Here is an 18,498-nt window from a genome sequence, read left to right on the forward strand (position 1 = left end):
CTCCACATCTATGTTTCTTCCTCCTACTTACTCAACTCTATCTTCAGTTTCTTTTGTCTTCTACCCATAGGTCCTTTTTTTCTAAGGTACAGGAGGAGGCCTAATTTAGGAATCAAGGCTACTATCAGAGAAAGGGTAGTGGTGTCAAGCCCTTCCCCCAGATGTCTGTGCCATAAAGGAATACGTATAAATGAGACCCAAAGTCTAGAAAGGATAAGTAACTTGCTCAAGGTAATAACTAGCAAAGTCAAGTTTCAAACCCAAATCCTTGGACTCCAAATCCAACATTCTTTTCAGTTTCTGGTTGTCACACAGAGACTTAGCACATAACCTCTATATATCCACCTGGAACCACATTTAGGAGAGCATGATTATGTAACCACACAGATTCAGTCAACCTTGCAATTAATGGAGAGTGGAAAGAGTCAAGAAAAGATCATTTTTCTATTTAGCCACAAATACCTCATTCCTGGGGGCAGTTAGGTGTCATAGTGGACAAAGTGCCCAGCCTAGAAGGAAAATTCATCTTCCCGAGTTCAATTGTGGGCTCAGACTTGTAGTTTTTATCCTTCATTTTTGAAGAGGACCACAACATCAGGAAGATGATGCCATGGCTTGCTAATGAATTGGATTTGAATGAGTGAGAACAGAGCAGTCACCAGCCTCACTTTCTCCTACAGAGTCATCTGGGTCTAGTGGTCAGATATAGATTAGAATTGAACCCACATCTTACAGCCACCACCTTAGCTGAGGACCTCATCACCCAGACTCCCACTGATCTACCCTCTTCAGATCTCCAATCCTTCATCCACATGGCTGCCAAAATGGCATTCCTAAAGCACAGACCTCACTGTCTCACTCCCCTGCTCAAGAAGTTCCTGGTTTTGCTCACTTCACTTTGCATCAGTTCATGTAAGTCTTTCCAGGTTTTTCCAAAAATCACCCTGCTTGTCATTTCTTATAGCATGACAGCATTCCATCACAATCATACACCACAACTTGTTCAGTCATTCTCAAATTTTTGGGTACCATTTCCAATTCTCACTTTCCAATTCTTTGCCATCATGAAAAGAGCTACTATAAATATTTTTGTTCATGTAGGTCCTTTTTTTTTTAATCTCTCAGATATAGACTTAGTAGTGCTACTACTGGGTCAAAGGGTATGCATAGTTTTATAGCCTCTTGGATATAGTCCCCAATTGCTCTCCAAAATGGTTGAAGCAGTTCACAACTCCACCAATAGTGTGTTAGTATCCTAATTTTCCCACATCCCTTCCAACATTTATCATTTTCCTTTCTGTCATATTAGTCAATCTGATAGATATGATGTGGTATCTCAGAGTTGTTTTAATTTGCATTTCTCTAATCAATAGTGATTTGGGGCATTTTTTCGTATGACTAAAGATAGTTTTGATTTCTTCATCTGAAATCTACCTGTTCATATTCTTTGACCATTTATCATTTGGGGAATGATGACCTGAATAGTTGAAGACAAGACAGATGGTGGTGGGAGTTATCCAGGGTTGGAGTTTGGCAAGTCATGATGGGCAACAGAATTTAAGGGCAAGGGATTTAAGCAAAATTTTTAATATATAGCTATATTCATCAGTTCTCAGGTTAATACTGAAGAAAGGGAAGGCAAGCTGGACCTGGGTTGATATAGTGGAAAAACAGAAACTGAAGCACTGGAAGTCACGAGGAGAACAAAGAATGAGTTTAGAAGAGGGTAAGGCATAACAAGAGAAGGTTAAAATAGATACATGATTTAGACATAAAGGGTGATCATATAGGCAAATTGGGGGAGCATGGAAGAGTTTACCTGTTAAATCTATGGATAAGGTAAAAATTTATGACCAAACAAGAGATAGAGAACATTATGAAGTGCAAAATGGATAATTTTGATTACATTAAATTGAAAAGTTTTTGCACAAACAAAGCCATTGCAACCAAGATTAAGAGCGAAGCAGAAAACTGGGAAAGAATTTTTACATCTAGTGTCTGTGATCTAAAATATATAGAGAACTGAGTCAAAGTTACAAGAATACAAGTCATTCCTCAATTGATAAATGGTCAAAGGATATGAACCAACAGCTATCTATAGTCATGTGAAAAAATGCTCTAAATAACTATCGATTAGAAAGATGCAAATCAAAACAACTCTGAGGTACCACATCACACCTATCATATTGGTTAAAGTGACAAAACAGGAAAATGATAAATGTTGGAGAAGATGTGGGAGAGTTGAAACATTAATTATTTGTTGGTGGAGCTGTGAACTGATCCATCCATTCTAGAGAGCAATTTGGAACTATGGCCAATGGGTTATAAAAATGGGCATACCCTTTGACCCAGCAATACTGCTTCTAGGGTTGTATCCCAAAGAGATAAAAATGAGAAAACAACCCACATGTACAAAAATATTTATAGTAGCTCTTTTTGTGGTGGCCAAGAGCTGGAAATCAAGAGAATGCCCATCAGTTGGGGAATGGCTGAGCATGTTGTGGTATATGAATGCAATGGAATACTACTGCACTACAAGAAATGACAAATAGGCAGACTTCAGAAGAACCTGGAAAGACTTATATGAACTGGTGCTGCGCAAAGTGAGCAGAATCAGGGGAACATTGTACACAGTAACAGCCACAGTGTCTGAGGACCATTTTTGATAGACTTAGTCCTCCACAGTAGGGCAAGGATCATTTCCAAGGAAACTCATGATACAAAATGCCATCCACATTCAGAAAAACAACTATGGAGCTGGGATGCAGAATGAAGCAGACTATTTTCTCTTTTGTTATGTTTTGTTTTGTTTTGTTTTATTCATGCTTTCTCCCATTTATTTTGATTCTTCTATGCAACATGATGCATGTGAAAATGTGTTTAATAAGAATGTATTTGTAAAACCCATATAAGACTGAATGCCATTATAAAGAGGGAAGAGGGAGGGAGAAGTAGACAATTTAAAACTTATGGAAATGATTGTTGAAAACTGAAAACAAATAAATTAATAAATTTGAAAAAAAAGACTTCACTAGGCCTCATTCCCTAAAGCAACTAAAGTCTCTAAAAGCTATTGCCTTTCAAAGCTATTGTCTCTCTACCTTTTCAAAGCCAAACTTCTAGAAAAATATATGGACGCTTGTTCATTCTAGTTCCTCATTTTTCAATCGCTTGCAACCTCACTTCCAGAACCATCTAAGTTCTGATGTTATTGATTATCATTATCTCAGATCTAATGGCCTTTTCTCAGTTTTCTTTCTTTGCAGCTTTTGATGAAGTTGACTACCCCTCTTCTTAGATGATCTCTCCCCTACTTGCCTTGAGTGGCATTTCCCCTAGTCTAACCACTTCTTTTCAGTTTCCTTTGCTGCATTCTTATCCTCTTCCTGCCTGGTAAATACAGGCATCCCCTTAAGTTCTATCCTGGTCCCCTTCCTTCTATATGTCCTCTCCCTTGAAGACCTCATTAGCTTCCATAGATTCAGTGATCCTCTCTATACAAATGATTCTCCAATCTATTTCCAACCCTGAATTCATATTTTTAACTGTCTACTGTACTTCTCTACCTGGATATCCTTTTAGGAAACTCAAGCTCAACATAGCCAAAAGAAGAATTGTTCTATGTTTTACCAAAGCCTTCCCTCCTTCAAACTTCCCCATTCCTGTTAAGGACCCTGCCATCTTTTCCTAGTTTGCAACCTTGGAGTTAAGTTTGGTTTGTCTTTCTCATCTCCATCCATTCAGTTTCAAAACTGATCCTACCTCTAAAACACCTTATCTCCATTCACACAGTCTCCATACTAGTTCAGATCCTCAAAAGCCAACAGGGTTCCCTAATTCAGGTCTCTCTTATGCCCTAGTCTATCTACCACGCAGCTGCCAAGTGGATATTCCTAAAACATAGATCATGACTCCCTCTACTCAAAAATCTTCAATAGCTCCCTATTGCCTCTGAGATAAAATATAAACTACTCATCTTAGTATTTAAAACTGCCACAGTCCAATGTCATACATTTTCAACCCTACTACACCTGTCCAATTGGCTGTTCACCATACATAACATCTCATCTCCCATTACCTTGCCTTTGCATTCAATGTCTACCCCCTCCTGCCTCAGTTCTACCTCTTTATTCCCTAATTTCTTAGTACAGCTCAGGTGAAACCCTTTATATGAGACGCTTCCCCTATTATTAGCATGACCTGACTTTCTATATACATTCTATTTATGCTTTTATACATGTTATATATCATTACCATCACCACCATCACTCCCCCAAACAAACAATTTTTATCTTTGTATCTTTGTCACCGCACATGGTATCTTACATACAGTAGTTGCTTAATACAGGCTAGATGAATTAAATTACACTTAAAAATAACATCGAATAGACTCTGGAAGCAAAGATAAATGGCTGACTTGAACTAGGTAGAGACAGAGGTAGGGAATAAAGAATGTAACTTAAGGATACCATAATGCAGAAATGGTATTATTTTCTATGTTCTATTCCCTTTGTAAAAATGTCATGCTTGAAGCAGAAAAAAAAAATTATACTAGAAATACAACATTATTATTGACAATATTAACTTACCTCGCTTTCTTAGTATTGTTATCTGTCAGGACAAAAACCAAGCAAAAATGTTAATATTCAGCAGTAAATTACATGCAAAATCACTAATAGTTTTATTTCCCAATGCCACAAAATAATGATTCAAGGAACATGGTCATAATGAGTAGGGTTCGGCGTCTGGTGTGTGGGTGGGGTGTGTATGTGGTTATTGTTGTTTAACTTATCCTTGGAAGAAATTCTTCTGAAAGATTTTACTTTTAAATAAAAACAAGCTAATTTCTATAACAGAATAACATTATCATCAAGTCACAAAGACCCTAGTAGGTTTGGCATTTAACCAGTCAGGAAGAAGGGAGCTTTTGAGAGGGATGCTACTAAAAACACAGGATGAAAGCTTGGTTATACCTAAGAAAAAAATTTAGCTAATTAAAATTAGTATTTATTAATTCATTTTTGTAGTTTTCCTTCAGAAATGTATGCGTATATATTTGAACTTACATCCACATTTGCCAGTGGAGAAGGAGAATAGAAGTCAGGAACTGCCTTGTACTCGAGGGAAAAGAGATGGGGATGTTGGAATCTAGGTTGTCTGCTAGATTACAGTGCAAGGCAGGGTAGGTAGTGAAACATCCAAGATTTAATGATTTCATGTTATCTTCCTCTTCTGGCCCAAGTTTTAACATAATTAAATAGTCAGTAAACATTTATTGAGCTCCTACTATGGGCCAGGTATTTTGCTAAGTGCTGGGGATACAAATATGAAAAAAGACAACCCCTACCCTCATGGAACTTACAATCTAATGGGGGAAGACAAAACATAAAAGGAAGCTGGAAAAGGTGAGTAGGACACAGGGTGAGGAGTGGTGGTAGAAGAAAGCAGGGGTGGAGGGGAGGGAAGGGGGTAATGGAGAAGTCAGTCAAAAGAGTCCCAAGATAGTCCAGCCAGGTGAGAGATGAGAACATAATAAAGTTGGGTTCTCTCCTTAAATGGGGATTTGGAATCCATGGCCCCATCCTCAGTCATTCCAGCATAAACTTTCATTGATATTTTTCTCCAATCTATTCTTATGGGATTCTGAGAGCCTGTCCTTTGCATCCACCTCAATACTTTGTTTCCCAGTCTTCGGAATTTATTCTCCTCAGCATTGCTTCTTTGTTATAGGGTTGAAAATTTAAGCTTTTCTTCCTCCCTTTTCTTTCTCTACATGTGGTCAGTTCAGAGTTACTAAGTGATCCATCTTAATTTATTTCAAGTCTGATCTGTTTATTCAACTCTTGGGAATACTGATTAGAAAATTGTTTCAGATAACATAGAGGGCCAGCCTTGGAGTCAGGAAAACCTGGATTCAAGTCCAGACTGACTTATACTAACTGTCTAATCATGGACAAACCATTCAACCTTTTAGTATTCTAGGCCTCTCTCAGGTTCAGTTATAAAGCTCCTGACCTTCATTAGCTAGAGGAGTTTCCACAATGAGAATTACCTTCATTGATGAAATCACTGGTCTGAGACACCCCCCCCCCCCAAAAAAAACCCCATCACATTTAGATTTTTTTATAAAATTTCATTTTTTTTAACAATTGCAAACATTTATAAAAGATTTTTAGATTTGTAAAATATGTTGCATGCTTTATATGACCTGATCTCTACTATAAGCCTTGTAAAGTAGTCTATATAAGTATGATTGTTCCAGTTTTACAAATAAGGAAAACAAGTTTTAGAGAGATTATGTGACACGTTCTTAGTCACACAGCTAATGTGTGTGAGAGGTCATGTTTGAATCCGGAATTTCTGACAAGTTCCAATGTTCTTTCAACTACACCAGGCTGCCTGCGAATATTGATAGAACAGTGCTCAACTGAAATCTTCCTGCATAAGTAAGATGATTTAAAAGGGTTCCTCTGCTGTGATCCCAACCTAATTCTTCAACTTTTATATATTGTTCAGTTCTTTCAATCGTTTTTGACTTTTTGTGACCGCATTTGGGGTTTTCTTGACAAAGACGCTAGAGTGGTTTGCCATTTCCTCCTCCAGTTCATTTTTCAGATGAAAAACCTGAAGCAAACAGGGTTACATGACTTGTCCAGGGTTGCACAATTAGTGAGGATCTGAGACTGGATTTGAACTCAGGTGCTCTACCCACTGTACTATATAGCTGCCCTACTTTTACATGTATAATATACTGTTTAAATATATAAAGACATAATGCCAGACTTGATAGCTGATATCACATAGGGTATCCCAAATGTAGTCCTTGACAAGTTATAATTTTTTTCTGAATTCATTTTTAAAAGAAATTACAAAGTAGACCTATTAGTGTTACATTCTATTCAAGCATTTCTTATAATTAATTTGTACTAGGACTTCCATCAAGGTTCATAGAACTATCTATAGCTAGAAAACACCATGGAGACCATTTAGTTCATCCTTTCCTTCAAAAGAAGGAAACTCAGATCCAGAGAGACTCAATGATTCTCCCAACATCACACAGGTAATAAGTGGCAAAGTCGGAATTTGAACCCAGACCCCTGGACTCCAAACCTAGCTCCGTTGCTACAATATCCTAATACCAGATTAATCTCTAAAAATTATGACATTTCAATGGTAGGTACTAGCTTACATCCAGGGAGTTGGAGGGGTCATTGAATGCATTGTTGCTGGGTTTTCGTGGTATGCTTTTTTTTAGGTATCCCTTCTGTAGTACCTATTCTTCCAATGATCTCCCTGTTTACCTCCATTCCCGCCCTAAACCCCTTCCTATTTCAACTGCAAATTCAAAACGTTGGAAGGAGAAACAAGAAAAGGCAGCTCTACCTCTCTGTTCATGTCCCAAACTCCTCCAAAGGTGCTGATATCACCCCATCACCATGTGATACTTGGGATCATGGATTGATTCCAAGTAGATCACCTACATGGTAGCTAGGTGACATAAGGGAGAGAATGCTCGAGTTGGAGTTAGGAAAACCTGAATTCAGGTCCTACCTCATAAGCCTACTAGCTCTATGACTATGGGTAAGTCATTTGACCTCTCTCAGATTTAGTATTCTCATCTGGGAAACGGAGATAATAATAACACCTGCATTACACGGATGTGGAAAGGATTAAGTGAAATAATAAGGATACTATTTATACAACACATTGAGGTTTGCAAAACACTTTACAAATACAATCTCATTTTATTCTTCCAATAGCCCTGTGAGGTAGGAACTATTATTATCTTCATCTTATATATGAGGAAACTGAGAATAAGGAGATTAATGCCTTGCTCAGGGTCATCCAACTAGAAAGCCTCAGGCTGCATTTGAATTCAAATCTTTGTAATACTGTATACATGTAAAGTGCTGTGTAAAGCTTAAAGTGCTCTATAAACTCCAATTATTGTTATTATTTGCCCCATGGGAAACAGTGTCAAATAGCTCCATTCTAAACAGAAAAGTATTCCCTACATATAAACTGATGGAAGATTAAGATCCAATTACTTAATCAGATATGTTGAACATTTGCTGTATCCAATGCATCATACTTTACAAAAATAAAATTAGATTCTTGTGGAAGTCATTTTGTAAAGACAATGTTTTTGAAAACTTAGTAACTTTATCCACTTGTGTTTTTGTCTCCTTTTATACAACAGAATGAGGACAAAGTTCCTGCATCCCTCAGCTGTCGGCAAAGCATGCCTCCCTCCCTTTGGCCAAAAAGTAGTGGACTATAGTACAGAACGGAGCATGTGTTCAGACATGGCCACAGTTGTTGATTTATTTTCTTAGGTGTATTCCTTTGCTTTGTTTATTTTCTATTAGTGGCAGGGGAAAGTCATCAGGAAGTAACAGCACTGTTAATCATTAATGTTTAATCATCAATAAAATGTTGATTTAAGTGGTTTTTTTTTAAAGGAAAAGAGCTCTTACCTGATTCATTTGATTCAAAGGCATGATTCTCCTCTCCAAATTTTTTAACACTACGTAGGATGACTGATTCAGACATGATAATTTGTACCTTCAGTCAATGACCCTGTAAAATAGAAAAGAATCACTGCAACTCATATTTCTTCTAGAAAAAAAGTACAAATCAAATTAATTGAAGTGAAAGAAAAATTCACCCCTAGAATCAACTTTTACTAATCACTCTGAGTTAAAACTGGGTCAGATATTTGATTTTAGGAAAACGAGGAACAATCCTCTATGACCATACCAAGATCCTTTGTCTAAATTCAGAAAGGCAAGAGTCAAAGGATATTTCCATATTTTCATATTCTGATAATTATTTTCTGATTACCCTACCATCTTAACAAGTATGATAATAAAGATTCATCTTTAACATAAGGGGATATTGCTCCTGGAAAAGACACCACCCAGAGGTGTCAAACTCAAATGAAAAGGGATCACGGGAATGTTGACTTAGAAAAACACAAGTTAACATTATCTAGGTCATGTTGATTCTTAATATATTATGTTAAAAATTTACCAGTTACGTTTTAATCTGGTTCAGGCTTCACTCTCAATCCTCTCTTTTGTAGATGAGGAAAGTAAGGCTCAGATAGTTGAATGGTTCACCACAGGCATATTATGTAGAAAAATTAAATTATCATTGTACGAGGGTACCCCCTTTTGTACTTATCAAATTGAAAGGTGTTGGGGGGAAAAAGAGGCTATGAAATGTAAGGATGAAGCTCTTTCAGGTATAAATGAAGCATATGCTCCTCTTTGGAAACTGAGCCTTTGAACTGATAAATTGCATATGAAAAGACAAGATAGTGAACTTGCTCTCAAAGTTTAGAAAGCTCTATTTACTTATTTAAAAGATTCACAGGATCTCGGGAAATTTTTGAGGTGGCCCCCATAGGCTAGGTAGAGGTCCTTCACTAAGGGACCAGAATTCTGAACTAAAAATTGTCTAAAAAGTGAAACTATACCTCCCCTACATCTAGTCAATGAGATGACAAAACTCAGAGTCCGAGAGATGAAGGCTGGAGTTAACTCTACCTGTCCTAGACTAGGAGATTTCTGCCTTTTTTGATAGATATGGTAGCACTCCTACTGAAAGAGCATAGTAGTATTCTGTTTAGTCTGAGGTAAGAAATGGTAAAAGCAAGAGTTGTTGCAGATTTTAAAAAATGATAGAGAAAGTATTAATAATTTAGATTAAACTTAAAAGTGTGTCCTATGTACAGTTTTTGGGGAGCTTGTTGTTAATCATTTAACAGCATGCCCCTTATCACAGGGATATATGCCAAAGGAGCACAGAGGTTGTCCTTTAGTTACACTTTACTCTAACCACATGATGGTACCCTTTTATAAAACTTCTTCATAATTCCTTGTTTGTAATGCTGTTTGCCTTGATTAGCTGCTCCATTGCCCTTTGGGTAATTCTCAACTTTGACTTTTCAGAAATTTGCAACCCTACATTACTATTTATTATTAAATATTTTATCAAGTTATTATTTATTAAATTATTAAACTATTTTATTTGAATAACTAAAATTATGCTATTAAAAATAGGGACCTCTATTTTAAGAAGAAATATGAGGTCATTAAATGAAATGCACCATTGCCCAAAGGAAATCCAGCACTCTTGCTCCCTTCCCTTCAGTTCTAAGTCTAACTCATTGTCTGTTGGCAGAACATATAACTATTCTAATGGACAAGTTCTACAGGATGCCCATCCAACTGTACATGAACCAACTATCAATAATGAAATTTTAAGCACACATACCACTTTGTATCATGAGTTTACATTTTATGTAAATTCTATTCCTTACAATATTGTGCCAAGATAAGATAAATAACTTATGAAGTAATTCTTACTGAAGGTCTGAGGAGGATCTGAGAAAAAATTTTTAAAAAATCAGAAATTGCTACAAGAAGTTTCCAGAGGTGGGGAACCTGCAGTTTTTGGAGACCACATGTGGCCTTCTAAGTCCTCTGGTGTGACCTTTTGACTGAGTTCACATTTTACAAAACAAAATCTTTCATCAAGGGGATGTGTTCTGCGAAGTTTGGAGATTCCATCAAAGGGCCCCACTTGAGGACCTAAAGGGCCTCAGGCAGGTTCCTCATCCCTGCTATACAACCACTTCTAAAATCTTATCCAGAGTAAATGTGGGAGATTCTGAGAAGATGGTAGAATAGGTCAGAAGACTTCCAGCTCTTCAAATTTCCTCCACAGAATAGAAGAGAACATTGCCTCAAAGTGATTGTAGAACAGTAGAAATAAATGAAAAGGGGTAAAGCAGTTGTCCCCCTAATACAGCTTGAGATGATTCCAGTAAAGACTCAACTTCAGGGGTGGAGGTTCAGTCAGAGTGAAGTTCAAACACCTCCAGGCCTATTCTTCAGAATCAATAAACAAAAAGCCGTTGGGGTCAGCTGAGTTGTAAGGCAGCCTCAGCCTCAGGAACTTTCACCTCACTGACAGTGTGGGGGTTGGAAGACTGAGTAGGAGAAGTTTAAAGAACCTTCCACCGTTGAGTGTGCTAACCAGACAGGGTCCTGGGCTGTGGCTTAGTGTGTTTAGTGAATGAGAGGTGGGGACCTTGCTGGCTATAAGCAGTTACAGGAGAGCTGTGTTCCCAGGTTTGGTTCCAGGGAGTAAAGGATAACTAAAGTTTGCAGCCACTGGAGGGACTGTAGGGAGTAAGAGTATTTGTGAGACAGCATGGCTAAGGGTCCTGACCTTGGCTTAGGTGTAGATAGGAGTGTCCAAAGGTGAACAAAGCTTAGAAAATAATAGGGAGAAAGACCTGAATCCTGGGACATCATTACCCACACCTCAGGACTAGAATGTGATTAGTATTTTTTAAAAATCTGCTGAAAATAAAATGAAACAAAAGCAAAGCAGAAAGAACCCAACCATAGATAGCTACTATGAAAATAGAGAAGATATGGGTTCATATTCAGAGGAAGATAGTGGAGCTAAAAAAAAAACACCACTCCTTTTTCAGTGAGAAATGTCAAATGGTCACAAGCCCAAAAAGTTATTGAAAGAATTTTAAAAGGATTTTAAAAATCAATTAAGAGAGATCAAGAAAAAATTAGGAAAAAAAGAAGAGCAATCCAAGAAAATCAAGAAAAATATGAAAAGAAAGTCAAACAACTAGAAAAAGGAATCAAAAACTTAAGGAAGAAAATAATTCCTTGAAAACTAGAATTGGGAAAAGAGAAACTAATGATGTTATAAAACACCAAGAAATAATAAAATTAAAAGAATGAAAAAAATGGAAGAGAATATGAAATATCCCATCAGAAAAACAACTGATTTAGAGAATAAATTGAGAAGACAACATAAGAATCGTTGGACTACCTGAAAGTTACAATCAAAAAAAGAATCTTGAAATAATATTACAAGAAACAAGAAGGTAAAGCAGAAATAGAAAAAATCCACCAACTACCACCTGAAAGAGATCCCAGGAAGAAAACTTAGAGAAATATTATAGCCAAGCTTCAAAGATCCCAGGTTAAGGAGAAAATATTTCAAGCAACAAGAAAAAAAAGCAATTTAAATATCACAGATCAGGATTACACAAGACCTAACAACTTCTATGTTAAAGGAACATAGGTTTTGGAACACTGTCTTTCATAGAGCAAAAGAGCTGGGGTTATGGCTAAGGGTAACTTATCCAGCAAAGGTAAGTATAATACCAGATAAAAAAACAAAACAAACAAAAAAAAAAAGTATGGACACTTAATGAATTGAAAGATTTTTGAGGATTTGAGACAAAAAGCAGAATTTAATGGAAAATTCAACACATAAGATCCAGAAGAAATATAAGGTAAACATTAAAGATCCATTATAAAGGACTCAATAAGATCAAACAATTTGCTTCTTATATGTGAAGATATTATCGTTACTCTTATAACTGTCATCATTATTTGAGTTGTGTGAAAGAAAGGACTGGACTGAACTGTATATGATGAGATGATTCTAAAAAAAACTGTGTAGGGAGAGATAAAAAGGAATAATTGTCTTATGCAGATAAGACATGAAAGGATGAATTGATACAGAAGAAGCAAGTGGGTGTGGAGGGTTGATAGAGCAGGAACCTTACTCTAATGAGGGAACAACATATACATCTAGAAGGGTATAAAAGTCTTCCAAGTTTAGAAAGAAATAAGGGGGGGGGGGTGGATAGCATTAGGGAGAGACTTTTAGAAGGGGTATAAATTAGAAATTAGAAGGAGAAAGGGATAAGGGAGAATCTTAGAAAGAAAGGTAGACTAAGGTGGAAGGTGGAGGAGAGGATAAAGGAAGGTCTCTTAGAGGGGGTGGGTAGATTAAGGAATAGGAGAGCAAGGTAGCAGGTAGAAGTAAAGCAGAGGAGTGATGAGGGATAGAGTAAATAGGATGAGAAGGATAGTGAGGAAAAATAGGATGGAGGGAAATATACAAAAAGTAATTATAACTTTGAATGTGAATGGGATGGATTTACCCATAAAATGAAACAGTTAACAGAATGGATTAAAATTTTGAATTCAACAAATGTCACTTTCAGGAAACACAATAAAAATAAATGATACACACAGAGTTAAAATAAAGGGCTGGAGTAGAATTTATTACATAAAAATATAAAGCAGGGGTAGTAATCATGATCTCAGACAAAATTAAGTTAAAGTAGATATCATTAGAAGAGAAAAATAGGGAAACTTCACTATGTGTCACCAGTATTATTGAATACTGTTTAGGTCTCATTTTTCAAACATATAAAGAACTTTGTCAAATATATAAGAATCTGAGTCATACTTCAGTTGATAAATAGTCAAGAGATATGAATGAATAGGCAGTTTTTCGATGGGGAAATCAAAACTATATATGGTCTTGTGAGGAAATGTTCTGGATCATTTTTGATTGGAGAGATGTGAGTTAAAACAACTTAAAGATATCATCTTACACCTGTCAGAATGGATAAAATGATAGATGCCCTTCAATTAGAGAACGGCTAAACAAGCTGTGTGCATATGATTGTGGTGGAATACTACTGTGATACAAGAAATGATGAACTGTTTGATTTAGAAAAATATGGAAAAACTTGGACCTATGAGGGAAGATGCTATCTACCTCCAGAGAAAGAACTGACAAATAGAAATATGCATTGCATATGTATATGTAATATACATATTACATATGTATGTATATGCATATATATGTTTATAAATATGTATGTATGTATACACATATATTCTTGTTTAATTATAATAATAATAATAATAAAATAATAACAAAAATAATTTTTAAGAAATTAACTCCAGCTCACATCTATGTGTCACTTTAGAGTTTATAAAGCAGTTTCTTTACAATAAGGCTACCTGGTTCGAGTTTTATCCTTCCTATTTCATAGATGAATCAGAGAAATAGATCACAATCATACAATTAGAAAGTAGGTGATATGAGAATCATGAACATGCAGCTCTTCTGTCTCCAAGTCTCATGTTCTTTCCACTACAACCTCGCATCTTAGAGCAGGAGAGGGTTATGGTATGTAGTGATATTTTCCCCACCAACATAGGTATTGCAAGAATGAATATATTAAGTGCATACTTTTACATGTCAGGGGGCAGCTAAGTGGCACAGTGGACAGAGAATCAGTGCAGGAGTCAGGAGGACCTGAGTTCAAATCTCACCTCAGACACTGGACACTCACTAGCTGTATGACCTTAGGCAAGTCACTTAACCCCAATTGCATCATCCTGGGTCATCTCCAGTCATCCTGATGAATATCTAGTCACTGGATTCAGATGGCTCTGGAGGAGAAGTGAGGCTGGTGACCTCCACAGCTCTCCCTCACTCAAAACAAAGTCAAGTACAAGTCATGTCATTATTTCTATGATGGCTTCGTCTTCTTCAAAACAAAGGACGAACACACCTGTATATGTCTATCTCTCTAAAACATCTTTTTTTCAAGAGAAAGTAATTCAGCTTCCTAGCCCCATGAACTATTCAGAAGGAAAGAGAGCGTTAACCCTGCCTCACTGGTGACCCTTCTCTAAATGACAAATCTGAAGAATGAGTTCTGGTCACTTCCCTAGCCCCTTCCAGCTTACTTCTGATTTAAAATACTACTGTTCATTCTAAACTTTGGAATAGTTTTTTTTCTTCCAGGACCCACCACTATTACGAGAGTCAATGTGAGTAGTAGGAACATACAGGTCTGGAGCTGGAAAATCACATAGTAGATCCTCTATATTTTACAGATAAAGAAACTGAGGCCCCCAAATTTACCAAAGGTGACAAAGGTAGTGACAGAGATAGGATTTGGAGCCAAGTCCACTGACTACTTAGCTAGAGATTTTTTTTTCTACTCTACAATAAAAAAGAAGTATTATCCTGTGTTAATAAGCTCAAACTTTCCCCCAGAAAATTAACCTGAGGCAGCTAGGTGGCACACTTGATAGAGTGCAGAGTCTGGAATCGGTAAGATCTCAGTGGAAATCCAGTCACAGATAGTTGATAGCTGTATGACCCTGGGAAAGTCACTTAATCTGTCTGCCTCAGTTTCCTCAAAAATAAAATGGGGATAATAGCACCTAGGTTACAGAACTGTTGAGAATCAAATGAGCAAACATTAACCGGTACTAATACAAGTTTTAAACCTTATAAGTAGGAAAGGACAAAATTATGAGTTAATATTGAGGGTCAACAATGTGGCAGGTACTATATAGGTGATAGGAGTAAATGAAGTCCTAGTATTAGTGGTTGTAGCCTCTAGGGTAGTGTTCCTGGCTGGGGGGTTGGGGGAGGAGGAGAAAGAAAATTATTCATCCTTGATTTAGAACACAATTATTCTCTATAGCTCAAACCACATCCTGAACACAAAAAGTGACAACTGAGGGAGAGAATTACCACTTTTTATTCATCCAGAATTCAGAATTTGATTCCTGGGGAAATGAAAACGTTATTCTTTGCTCTCTGAGGGCACAACTTGCCTTAGAGTTTTCACGGATTAAATCCTAACTCCAACAATCTGCTTCTTCCTTGAGCCTGTGGAACTCTCCAGAGATAGAGGCCTCCTCTGAGTAGCCAAGTGGGTGATAATTCTCCTTTAGTTCCCTGTTGGGATGTCTTTTACACAATCCCTAAAACAGAACTTGTTTTCTCCACTTCAACCAGATTGAAAATCTTACACATTGTCCAATTAACCCACCTGTTCCCACTTACCAAAATTTGAAAAAAAAGGAAAAAAGAATCACTAGAATTCATCTGGTGGCATTGACATTACTTTTTTACACTCACTAGAGTTGTCATATTATCATTAATATTTACAATATTAGGATACTATCGCACTCTCAGAAACAGAGACAAGATAAGGCTCACCCTCAGGACCCTTGAAAACTATAAATGGTCCCTAGATTATTCTTTAAAGATTACTCTAGAGAGTAATGCTAGACCAGGGAGGAAAATTAAAGAAACTACAGCAAAACCCACTTACCAACCCACAAATGCAAATGTAACTTTAAATGGAGAAGATTTGAATAGAGGTATCCAAACCTACAAAGGCTCCACTTACCTGGATGAGCCAAAAGAAACTACTTCAGTGCAGGGAGTAAAGAGATGTTTCATCCTTTCCCAAGCCCAGTTTTCATCCCTTTAAAGGCCTGATTAGAATTCAGGCGTTTTAGTTAACATTATCTATTTGTTTGTGGGTCAATGGCCCTGAGGCTGCCCTAAAGCTCAGGTCGGTGACATAAGGGAAGGGGTTGAACCTACTCAAAGCAATAACACTACATACACAGCAGGGAAGGTCTTTATAAGCTATCATTATGGGTTCTTGAGATAGTGGATCTCCCTTCTAAAATACAATCACATTCTAGCAGACAGATGCAGGAACTACGCATGATGCCTTTCACCAGGAAAGAACCTCTGTGCCCATGCTGCAGGCCCTCATTTTAAAACTTGTCTTGTTCCCCCAAATGCTTTGAAAAAGTAAAAGATACATCCAGGAAAATATTGATTTAGACCTGCCCCTGTATTCCTGACTGAGCTCAATTATTAATAATTGGTCAGATAACTTAAAGAACTCACGAATCAGCCCTTAACTTAGGTACTCCAAGTAATCTTTGCACCTGGGTCTAAGAGGTCAGTCAACTCTGGCTTACCTATCTTCCAATGTCTGCGCTGTGTAAATTTGTATTAGTGAGTACTTTTTTAAAGTTTAAGCATTAATAAATTCAATGCCTCATTAATATGAATAATTTGTAATGGAAAAAAAAGTTTATTCTTCTCACAAGTATCAAAAAATTCACTTATAAAAGGCACAGGACAGAATCATCAACTTGGGTGATTTGTTCCTTAATTGCACATTTTATAACTTTTCCAGGCATCTCATTTTCCACCTTTATTGTATCCCTCCCTGTTCTTTCTTAGGATCGTAGACTGAGAGTTGAAAGGGATCAGTTTCCAGTTCACTGAATCTAACCCTCTCACTTTCCAGGTAAGGAAACTGAGGCCTAGAGAGGTTAAATGATTGCTCAGGATCATCCAACTAACAGGTGTCTTAGGCTAGGTTTGAGCTCAGGTGTTTCTGATTCCCATGCCTGATGCTCTTTCTCCTTCTGGTTCCAACGTCATTAGCCCTTCCTTAGGCATCTACTTCAGGACAATGTTTAATTAGAGGTCCCTCACTAGGATCTTAATGACAAATAACGTTTCCCTTGTATCAGCTGAGGATACACCTGGTAAGCTGCCACTGGGAACATGAGTGGATGCCTTGCCTCTGGTTGCCAGCTGCTAGCTATGACATTGGAGACTTTAACTTCTTAGTTCATCCCAGAACTTAGAAAATGATGTGTGAGATGAAACAGATGTTGTAATGGGCCTATTTCATGATTCACAATGCTAATAGGGGCATTACCTTGCCCATCATTCACAGGAAGGTTTCATTGGACAGTTCAGGTGGCAATAGGGCTATATTGCTGAAGTGGCTAACTCCCTATGTATCCTTGTAGCACTACTTAAGGGTTATCCTTTTGTAACCAGGTTCTCAAAGATGAGAGTAGGGAAGAAGCAACTGCATGCTATGTGCTACTTATGGTAGAGACATGATCCTGAGAGCAGAGAGAAGGCTGAGTTCAACAACGTGTACCTATGTAAGAAACTGCATTGGCTCCAGGTTCTTAAGGAGAGATGCATAGACAGAAGATATTCCAGGGATGCGGGAAAGAAAGACCTTAGAATAACAAATATGCATGAAAGGCTGGCCCTGTCATGGCTCTGGACTTGCTTGAAATACTAGAGACTGCTAGGCTGGACCCTGTCTGAGTGTGATGGTTCTTGCTCTCTTGATTTAAACTGAGATCCCATCTCCCTCCAAGCTGAAGAGTTCATTAACTTTTGCATGTTCTAATCTGTATAACATTTCCTATTTCTGCCTGCTGTTTGCTTAGATAAAAGGATTTATTTACTATTTCCCATGTGTGATGGTCTTTTGGGTAACATTTGGTGGAGAGGAGCAAATTGGTGAGTAAGTGAAGGGCTCTTCTTCTGCTTAAGAATGACCAGGGAATCAGTTTTCCTTTTGAACATAAACAAATGCCCCTAGCTAGACAGATATTTGAGGTGTGGCAGGTAGATATAATTATATCCTAATACCCCTTTTGGAGACTGGAGAAAAGAACTAGTCTTGGAGGAGTTCCTGGTGACTACCCCTCCCTCTTCCTTAGCTAATATACTAGTAGGACAGGCACTGTCCCTGGCTCTGCTCTCTGCAGACCCAGGCCAAACCTCACATGCTATCTATCCATACTACTCAATAGTCATATCTACATATTTACACAGACAATACAGATAGACATATGTCTGTTGGACTTTAGCACATGCCCAAGCCATCTATGATGGAGGTACACATATGGGAGATGCCAGGCACCTGTATCTAATTTTGAAGGAATTATTTTCTTTTTTCTTTTTTTAAATTTATTTTCAGCGTTCCACAATCACTATTAT

At 37.4% G+C, this 18,498-nt stretch overlaps 1 protein-coding gene across 2 annotated transcripts in view; it reads right to left on the reverse strand.

Moving 5' to 3' along the window:
* ABCB11 (ATP binding cassette subfamily B member 11) overlaps positions 1-16,171 on the reverse strand; it is a 115,945-nt gene extending 99,774 nt beyond the window's left edge. The window contains exons 1-3 of one of the 2 annotated variants that reach the window (XM_072612234.1): positions 16,067-16,171; positions 8,478-8,580; positions 4,590-4,611 (exon numbers count right to left, since the gene is read on the reverse strand). In XM_072612234.1, the coding sequence (XP_072468335.1) occupies positions 4,590-4,611; positions 8,478-8,553 (98 nt within the window). In that variant the 5' untranslated portion in view covers positions 8,554-8,580; positions 16,067-16,171. Of the gene's footprint in view, positions 1-4,589; positions 4,612-8,477; positions 8,581-8,760; positions 8,860-16,066 lie in introns of those variants that run through there. The other variant, XM_072612235.1, reaches the window with a different exon arrangement.
* Positions 16,172-18,498: the final 2,327 nt, after the last annotated feature.

Source organism: Notamacropus eugenii, chromosome 5 (assembly GCF_028372415.1).
Source record: "Notamacropus eugenii isolate mMacEug1 chromosome 5, mMacEug1.pri_v2, whole genome shotgun sequence".
Taxonomy (NCBI): domain Eukaryota; kingdom Metazoa; phylum Chordata; class Mammalia; order Diprotodontia; family Macropodidae; genus Notamacropus; species Notamacropus eugenii.